The sequence below is a fragment of the Solanum pennellii genome, chromosome 1 (assembly GCF_001406875.1).
Source record: "Solanum pennellii chromosome 1, SPENNV200".
In the NCBI taxonomy this organism is placed as follows: Eukaryota; Viridiplantae; Streptophyta; class Magnoliopsida; order Solanales; family Solanaceae; genus Solanum; species Solanum pennellii.
Genome location: NC_028637.1, coordinates 84,544,584 through 84,555,069, shown reverse-complemented (window position 1 = coordinate 84,555,069; position 10,486 = coordinate 84,544,584). Strand labels below are relative to the sequence as shown.

Here is a 10,486-nt window from a genome sequence, read left to right as displayed (position 1 = left end):
AAAAACCACGGGACTTGAAGGAGTCCACCCTTCTTCTTCTCTTATTATGCAAATTGAGGGTAAAAACACCCAAATCAGTCTACAAGGATGTCACAGCCCACCAACAACAACATACATAAGAGCCAACACAAAAGAGAAGAGAAATTGGGAAATATCACCAAGAAAAACGCAGGTTACGCCAGCAGCAATAACAGACGATCAAGAACTCCGATTGACGATCTGAACGGTCAAGATGTAGTGCTATGTGTTGTGAACCAGCTGTGAAAATTTCAGAACGATCCAACGGTCGGATCTCCGGAAAACTGAAATTTTGTCAAGGCTGTCCAGAAAGTCTGCACTCCAACCCTCTCTCAAAAATCTGCTTCTCTCTCTATCACACACTCTCTCAAATTTTCTACTCTTCACGTCAAAAAAACCCCAGTAGAAAACAGCAGCTCCCAAAGACTTCTAGAAGAAGTCAACAAAGCCCAAAATATATGGGCCACCCATCAATGGGCTGGACCCTTAACACAAACAAAGTTTGCTGTGGCTATTTTAGTTCTTGAATTTAATGTGGTGAAACTAATAATTGCAAAAAAACAAAAAGCACATTCACTACATATATTGCTTTATCACTTTCTCCATAAAATTCAAATAGTTAATTATAGTCCCAAAAAATAGAATATCTAAGGAAAAGTATTATTTAAAGGACATTTTGAATGACGAAAGTTGTCAGACAAAATTCAGAAATGATAAGGGAAAAACCTTCTCATATTTTATTGTTTATAATAAATCAAATATTCCATCAAAATAATTTGATTTTAAGATTTTAACTCATGTTGGTACAGATGTTTTGAATCATATAACTCATGTTACAAGTGTTTGTCAAACAAGATAGTTCATACAAATTTACCATCAATGTGAATTTGAAATAGTGATATGTTGAAAGCATGTCTTGGATCAAGTGGCTCTTGAAAAGAGATTAATTCTTGATGAAAAGAAGATTGTGTTTTGCATGTGATGGTTGTTGTAAGGCAAAACAAACACCATTATCTTTTTCTGCTAGTATAATTAAGACAAATCATGTTTTTTATTTAACTAGTTTCCGGGCACGCGCTCTGCGCGTGTAATCCATAAGTGTATTATTTCTTAAAAGATAATACTACTAAATAATAAAATATGTCTAATTGAGATTTCTTACTTTGTTTTACTACTAATTGTGACACTCCAATTTTCTGACCTCCAACTGAATGCATCGAGATAATAATATGAGAAATTAATAAAATAAACTTTGTTTATAATTCAAAAAATAAGTTTGCAAAGCTAAAAGGAAAAATAACAACTATCTAAAATTAAATTTCTCGATAATTCCGTTTTATTGGTAGAATAATGCTAGAAAAAATAGTGTAAGATTAACTTTGAGTGAAGGAAAACAAAACCTTTCAACTTTTTTAATGAATGTGTTTAAAGTATTGTATTAAATTTTTATCCACAAACACTTTAAACTAATTAGTTAACTATAAATATTTAAAACTAAGATGTAAAAAGTTTTATTATTTATATTTTGAAAATCAGGATATTTATGAATAACTACTATTTTTATATAAAATTTAATTCTGTCATACATAACTTATCCACCATTAATCTAATATTATATGTTTCACCTTTTTTTCCATAAAAAGAAAAGAAAGAGTAAACATCCTATTTTATCACATTCATTCTTAAAGATGAAAATTAATGTATATGTAAAATTATAAGTACGAAGAAAAGAAAAAGGAAAGGTACACATGAGCAAGATAATTAGGCATTTCATTTTGTTTTTGTCTCTATAGTGAAACTGAACATTTGAGCATACAAAATACAAATATGAATTTAGAGCAACTTGCTAATAAAACAAGAATTCAACTATATGAAAAGAGACAAAAAAGTCTTATTATAATTCTTACTACAAATAAATATAAAATTAACACATCAAGCTCCGATGCTTCAGTAATTGAATTCTTGTATATTCTCGTGACTGCATAAGGGAATCTCACAACTTTCACCTCAAATTGTGACATTTCACATGTTTAGAGTTTCTACACACAAGAATTGTAGGAATGGTAAATAAAAGTTCTTCTTGAAAAAGTTAAATTTATAGAACAAAATTATGGGAACATGAAAAGTCACATGAATTATTGTTAAAATAAATATAAAAAAGATAGAGATGAATTTTAATATTAAAGATACATGAATCTACTTTAATTTCTTGATAATTACTCATTTTTATTTTTATTTACATTTGTTTTAGAAATTTGAAAGGTCAAGATTATGAAATGAGAATAAGAAGATTATATATATATATATATATATAAATTATATAAGTTTTAATTTATTAGAGGGGCAAAATGGTAATTCAACTTTTAAGTTTTGAGCTTCCTACTTATAATAATATATGATACATTATGACATTTGGGGACCATATAAGACATAAGGCATCATACATATATTGGACTCTAAACTTGACTTCAAATTTTAACTTTGACCTTCAACTTTCACAATGCACAAATACACTTTAACTATCCAACTTTTAAATAAATAAAAATATGAGTCCTACATGGCACAATACACGTAGGACACCACGTAGGATAAAAAATGATATGTACGATGACATGTAAGACATATGTGTCTATTTGTTCAACTTTATACAAGTTTAAGTATCTATTTGTGCACATCCAAAGTTGAAGGGCATAATGTAATTTGAAGCCAAGTTAAAGAGCACATTTATGTATTATGACTAAGACATAATATCGTTTTGAATTTCATTACTTTCTTATCATAGATCATAGATAATTTTAGTCGAGCAACGCGGATTTTCTCAAGAAGAATAAATAAAAAAACTAAAGCCTCTTTGATATAAGACATAATTATCATAGAAGTCCATTTTATTCCTCCATGAGAAAAAAATGTTGGAAGTATTATTAGATTAAAAGGTGAAAAAAAATAAAATATTTTAAAATCATTTTTCATACGTAAGAGATATTTTTTAAAAATCCTTTTTCCCATAGTAATAAAGATCATAGGGGAAAAAAAATTGGAAAGGGGTGGTGTGAAATGCTGTGCCATAAACAAAGAGTAGCAGACGATCTTGTGAGTTATCCTCAACTGATAAGTTGGCCATGAATGGTTGCTTTCCACTATTTGTCTACTCTTGATGTACGTAACCTCTAACAAATGTGAAATAGACATAACGAGCAGAAAAATCCACCCACCCTAACCCCATTAAAATTAACTTTCTGGGACGGAGTCAGAATTTTCATTAAGAGGTTCAATATATGAAAAGTAAACACACAAGAGGTTAATGGTTTCAACATCTATTAAATAATTTCTCCGTCTGGAATCGTTTGTCATGTTGCGTTTATCGAAAGTTAATTTGACTAATTTTTAAAGGTAAATTAGATCACATTAATTCGATATTTTAAATAAAAAATTAGATATTTTAAAACTACATGAAAAGTACTATAAATTACAATTTTTTTTGCATATTAATATAATGAAAAAATACATCTTAAAATGTTAATCAAAATATTTATAATTTAACTCTAAAAATAGAAATCATGACAAATAATTTTAAACAAAAAAAATATACAATAAAATATAATATTAACTCTATATAAATAATATAATTAAAGAAAGTTCGGATAAACCCTAACAATTCTTGCTAGCTCCGCCCCAGTGTGGGGCAAGCAAATTTTTTATTTCCTGGACTACTCTTTGCATCTCCACATGCATTTACAAGTAGGGTGTATATGTAACTACAATTATTTTGTGCTGTTTTCTTTCTATTTCTGAGTGAAGTAAAAAAGGTGTTTTCGTTTTCCATTATAGGCCAGTGATATAGTTATGTCTTAACTAACAAATTGAAAACATAGAAAAGTAAATATATTGGTGAAAAATATCTACTAGAGTATCAAATGTACATGCATGTTGGGTTCAATTTAAACGAATTAAAATAAATTTAAAATAGGAGTTAACAATTAAAAATAAAAAAAAGGGTCAAATATGTTCGTAAACTATTCGAAAAGATCTAGATATACCCTTCGTTTAAAGTTTGGTTCACTCATGCCTTCGCCGTCCAACTTTTGGTCCAAATATGCCCTTATGAGCGTTAGTTGTCATGTTGGACATGTCCAACTCATTTTTCATTTCTTTAAATGCCACATGAAATTGTCATGTCATTTTGACCTTACCACATGTCATTTATATGAAAATGAAAAGATATTCTGACTCATAAACACCTAATCCGACCCATAAATCAACCTCCTTTTAAATAAACGATTTTCAACAATATTATTTAATTTTAATTTTTTTCGATGAATTCCGCAAATGAGTAATTGATTAATAAAAAAATAGAAAGAATATGAAAAAAAATATAAAATTAACGCCAAAAATTCACAAATAATTATAGTAACCTTAAATCTAACATTTCAACGAAGGAGATAAAAAATAGAAAATAACATAAAACAAAGAGAATAAAGTAAAACAAAATAATATTTTTATTAAATAAATGTTAAAAATTAATAAATAATGTTTTCTTACTTGTCTCACTCGCTAGTGGCGAGTGAACTACATTCCATGTGCCACATAGGATCATAATGGGACAATAAATCACTCTGAATAAGAATAGGGGGTATTAGGACCTTTTCAAAATTTTAGTGTCTTTTTAAAAAAAGTGTTATAGTTAAATGGGATAATGATGTATTTTCTCTTTTTAAATCTTTGAAGTTTTTATACCCCCCTTAAAACACACTCTTAATCATTTAATTAAGAACTCGTTTGGTGTGAATGACAAAGAAATAATTAATTACAAGCTTAATTTTAGAATGAGTTTGTCATATGCTTTTGAATGTGATGAAATCACTTGATAACTTATTGTGATATTAGTTATACTGAGATTGTAATTTTATAATTTGTACCCCCTATTGAGGATGGATAACGAACGCTCTCTAAGGGAAATGTTTTTCTAAACTATCCTTCACTTTTTTTAAAACGTCTCACTTAATTAACACTCTACTATAAGAAAAAAAGAAGTTATATAGAAGGGGAAAACATTGTGGTGTGGATGTTGGGACCTAACGCTTGCGGAGGAGACTTCTTTCCATTACTTTTTCTCTTCATTTTCCCAAGTATTCACTTGGATGGAAACCATGTGTCATATTTCAAAATTAAGGGTGGAGATTTATTTATTATTTTGAATCTCCATCCTTAATTTTTAAATATGACACATGGCTTTTATCCAAATAGGTACTTGGGGAAATGAGAGGAGCCTAGTCCAAGGCTTAAAGTCTGTCCCATGTGCTGCATGCAGCTAAGATAGATCTTTGGGTTTTGGGAGTAAAGATCTTAGCATTCAATGTTTGTGAAGAAAACTTTGGGTATCTCACATCAATACCAAACACTTTAAAGAAGGCCACAAAATATTTAACCAAGTGATGTGTTGTCTCTTTTTATACAGTATTGGTGGGTGCTAAAAAGTACAGGTCCTTTTTGGAGTGGAGTTTATTAGATAGATCATATCATGTATATTGTCCTGCTCCAACAACATCACTATTTTCTCCAACAGCCTTTTTTCCTTTGTCTTTATGCACTTGGGGTCCCTCCCTCCTTTCCAATCATATACCCTTTCATCTTCATTATCTCTTCTCTATTATTTATAGGCCTATTGCTTCAAATAATAATGAAGAGGTCATTATTTATATTTTGACATTTTAAGTAAGTAGAGTATCAATACTGAGTGCTGATTATTAGCAAAGGGATAAAGAAACTTTCTGTTTATGAGTTGGTATGAATCAACTGGTTAGACATCAATTAATTTGATGAAAATTCATGTTGTTTGGTTGTATTAGCAAATAATTAATTTACTTTACAAAAAAATTGTTCTTCTCCACATGTAGTGTCTCACCAAAAACTTTCATTATCATTAATTTTGTTGTACCTTGATTTGAACCCGACTTAAACGTGTCTTCAACTTTGTTGAATCATTGGAATACCACTTGTTAGAGATCAAAATAATCAATTAATTTGATGAAAATTCATGTTGTTGGACTGAATTGCAAAAATTATGTTCTCTCCACATCTAGTCTCTTAAGAAATTTTTTTTATTATCGTTATTTAAATGGGTTGCAACTTGATTTAAACATACCCTCAGCCTCGCCTAACCATTGGATCATTTGGTCAATGATACCACTTGTTCACAAAGAAATAATCAAGACGTCATGCAGAATCTTACAATTCACAAATCGTGTCAGTAATAAATCAAACAACAAAGAAAAGTAAAAGAAAACTATTTTTAAGAAGCATAATATATTGATATGATTTGACTAATGGATCTACAAGAAAACTAGTATAAATGAAAGCATAATACAATTGAGAGAAAATTTCCTCTAAACAAGACTACTTGTGAATGCTATTGTATTATGGTACTAGAAGAAATGATCTATTTATAAAGGTCCAAAACTTCTCCAAGAAAAGGATAGAAAAGTCATTTTCCACCAAGAAAACCTTTTGAATTAAAACACAATTGGGTAAAATCCAAATAAGTTAGGAATTCAAGGTAAACCCTAACAAAGTCTTTCCACTAAAACCAAACCATAACCACTTCTCTCATTGGTTAAAGTTGCAATTTATGGAATCCAACTTCTGGAGTGAGAGGTTTAGACAAGTCAAGTTGTTGATGGATCTAAGATCCAGAAAAAGACTAATTTTTTTTCCTCTTTAAAAAAAAATTCACAACTAGTGACAAAGAGAATAGAAAAAGACTTTTTAAGTGAATGCATACACTAATGACAAGCTTACATTGGGTGTTTCGTTCATTTGTTACTTTGATTTAGACCTTTTGGCATGTGTCCTATCTACCAAGCATGTGCTTATATTTTGACCCAAAGCTTGAGTCTTTGATTCTACAAAACCTTTCTTTTCCAATAATTCTCAACAACCTTTTATATTAACAATGATATGATGTGTCTATGAATCCTTGCACATGAGTTAAGTGACATGATACTTAGCAACTCATTAAAAATGGATTTTCTTGACTTTTGGCCAGCTAAAAGGGTGGCACATAAACTAGTGAGACTCCTAGGTGGAGACAACTTAGGGGTAAAAGGGTTCCACAATACACAATCCAAATATATATTAATTTTTGTATAAAAATTTCTACTACAAAAGCCATGCATTAAAGTAAGGGCTCACTCCAACTATCTCCATCAAGATCCTAAACTTGCTCTTTGCACACATGCAACTAGTTACAATCATTTCTCTTTTCTTTTTCTCTTCTTCTAACTACAAGAAGAAAACAAAATTTGCACATTATCCTCAACTGTCTAGAGGAAAAGAAACATGTATAAAATTTGTTTAAAATCACATAAAGGAATGAGATTACATATTTACTAAAAATTAGAAGGGGGAGGGATAAGCCATATTTGATCCTTAATATGATTAAAAGTAAATGACTTGCTTCTCTAATGGTCTTCTTCTTAATAGTCCCAACCCTGCATATAAATCAAAACTCTACCACATGAATTCCAACCAAACATCTTTAGCCAACTCAAATTTTGACACACCAACTAAGGTCACCAAAATCAATTAAAACAAAGGTTAATTTTAGCCATAATAACATTACATAACAACAGAAAAAATAACTTTCCACTCAAAAAGTTCCATCTTTAAGGCCAAATTATAGCATCAACAAAAATAGCAATTATTTCCATTCAAAAAGAGTCCTAAAAGCAATTTGCCATTAACAACAAGCATGTAGTAAATGATTGGATTGAATCACTCTTAAAATATTTCCCAATAATAGAACAAAAAAAGTACACACTCATCATTTGTGAGTTACCACCACTCAAAAAAAACTACATGCATTTTCATTCAAACAATTATTTCAAGTTTACAATAGACATAAAAAGAAGTGGTATCCTATTTACTCCACAATAACAAAAGATCAACATCAACCTCAATAGCAGGAGAAAAAAGAGGTAGCTTTACCAAAAGAGATGAGCATGGATCACACTTGACAAATAAACAGAGTTTTCAAACAAGAACAATGTAAAATTTCTATAGTAGTATCAGTAGCTAATTAAACTTAGTAAATAAAAAGTAGTAGAATAGAAGAAAAGAGAGCCCTTTTTTTAGCCTCTGGCAGTCAACAAAGAAGGAATAGCTGCCAAATTAGGAGTATTAGCATTCTTGTTTGATGCACCTCTTTTCCCATTTGATGATGATGTCTTGCTGAAAGCTCTCATTGGACTGGCAAATGCCCATCCCCAAGAACTTCTGTTCCTTCCATGTACAATCTGCTGCTGTTGTTGTCCCACAGGAGCTATGTTGGATTTTCCATTCATATTTTCCTCAGATGAAACCCAATGAGATGAAGAAGATGAAGATGATGATGAAGAAGTTATCATAAAACCACTAAATAGTCCACCACATCTAACTCTTTCTTTGATACAATCTTGCCCTGCCCCTGCTCCTGCTGCACCACTGTTTCTATGATGAATTTTAGACTTGTTGTTACCTTCTCTTTGAGACTCCACTCTTCTCAAAGTACAATCTCCAAAACCAGTTGAGATTCTTTCAAAGAAATCACCTGAAAAGCTTCTGCTTCCACAGCCAACAGATCTAGATCTAGATACTTTTCTACCAAAAGCAGGACTACTCTCATTTTCATTCTCCTCCACTACAACAAACTCTTCTTCTTTCTTCTTTGACCTCATAGAACCATTCCCAACTGAAGGAAAAGTCATGTTTCTTTCAGTTTTCTTGGAATGTTGCTGCTTAGAAGAAGATGAGTAGTAGAGAAATGACCAGAACCTTCTTCTGTGAGGAGTATTATAGTCTTCTTCTTCATTCATAAAATGCATACCATTTCTAGGAGTTGTTGTAGACTTGCTTCTCTTCATAGTAGCAATAACACTGCCATTATTACTGTTACAACCATCTTTTTTCTTCTTGTTGTAATGGCTACTCAAGAGAAAAGGCATTCTTGATTTCCTCATTTTCCCATAGTGATCATTACAAACATTTGTTTGGTTTGTATTGTTTGTTTGGAGTGATGGTAGAGTTGAAGAAGTAGTAGCAGTAGTAGTAGTGGAAGTTGTAGGTACACCCAAATGATCAGATCTAAAAGAAGGTGTAGAAGAAGATGAAGAAGAAGGGAAAATGGCAGAAGGAAAAGAGGAAGAAACAAGTTTTCCAAGCTTTTCTTGAAGGCAAAAAGCACAGATCCCACCTGGGGTATTATTCTTGTAAGGATGATTTGTACATATCATATTACCATCACCCATGTCTTCTTCAATCCCTTCCATCACCATTGAAGCTTTAACTATCTAACTCTGTTTTCTAACTCTGCTCTGTTATTTACTTGTGTTGTTGTTGATGAAAACAACTAGTATACTACTAATAATAATAGGTTGAAGACAAGAGGAGAAGAAGAAGTAGGGAAAAATGGTCAAATGGTGGAGTAAATGAAAGCAATGCAGAAAATAGAAGAGAAGTAATGGCATTGAAGGAAGGAAGGAAATGGTAGTCCCCAGGAGCACGTGCCAACCTGACTAACTGAACTGATGAAACAAGACAAGAGGAACCCCTACCACCTATTACTGCTATACATGTACGTATTAAAAAAAAATTTATATGTATCAACATATTATTCGATTTGGCCCTAAGTTCTCAAATATTCATGTCGACTAAACTTTCGGATTAAAGTTTACCATGTGTTTAATTTTAACTTTTTTTAAAATTATTTGATTATTTTAAAAAAGTATAATCTATACTAATAGGTTTTAAAAAAGTATTTAAAATATTCATAATAATATATCAGTTTATACCGAACATGTTATAATAATAATTTTATAATTATTATAAAACTATAGAAGAAACTAGAGAGAAAAGAAGAGAAGACTTGTTATTTTTCTCTTGAAGAATGAATTTTCAATGAAAAGGAGCACTCTATTTATAGGAGAAATCTAACTTGGTCCCCAAGTAAGACTTTTTAACCATATCTTAAAAAGGACTCCACATGATAGACATTCACTATAATACAAATATTTTATAACACTCCCCCTGAATGTCTAATTCGATGTGCCTCGTCAAAAACCTTACTAAAAAAAAACTTTAACAAAAAAAAAACTCTAGTAAAGGAAAAGAGTACACATATCTATTAATATGCATCTAGGCTGCCTCATTAAAAACCTTACAAGGAAAACCCAGTGGGACAAAACCTCGTAAGGGAAAAAGAGTACAGCGCGTATTAACTCCCCCTAATGAGAACATCAATCCAGAGACTTGAATCTTCGCATTCCAAGCTTGTGCACCATCTTCTTGAAAGTTGCAGTTGGTAGAGACTTGGTGAATAGATCAGTCACATTGTCACTTGAATGAATCTGTTGCACATTTATATCACCATTCTTTTGAAGTTCATGTGTATAGAAAAGCTTCGGTGAAATATGCTTTGTTCTATCTCCTTTTATGA

At 30.9% G+C, this 10,486-nt stretch overlaps 1 protein-coding gene across 1 annotated transcript; it reads right to left on the bottom strand.

Annotated features, from left to right (window-relative positions):
- Nucleotides 1-7,842: 7,842 nt before the first annotated feature.
- On the bottom strand, nt 7,843-9,605 carry LOC107009212 (uncharacterized protein DDB_G0271670-like). The gene has a single exon (XM_015208506.2). It carries the CDS (start codon nt 9,324-9,326, stop codon nt 8,145-8,147), a length of 1,182 nt encoding a protein of 393 aa, XP_015063992.1. The 5' UTR covers nt 9,327-9,605; the 3' UTR covers nt 7,843-8,144.
- Nucleotides 9,606-10,486: the final 881 nt, after the last annotated feature.

Bases quoted from the DNA above. Each gene is read 5' to 3' on its own strand.
- LOC107009212 (XM_015208506.2), bottom strand. From the start codon at position 9,326: ATGGTGATGGAAGGGATTGAAGAAGACATGGGTGATGGTAATATGATA.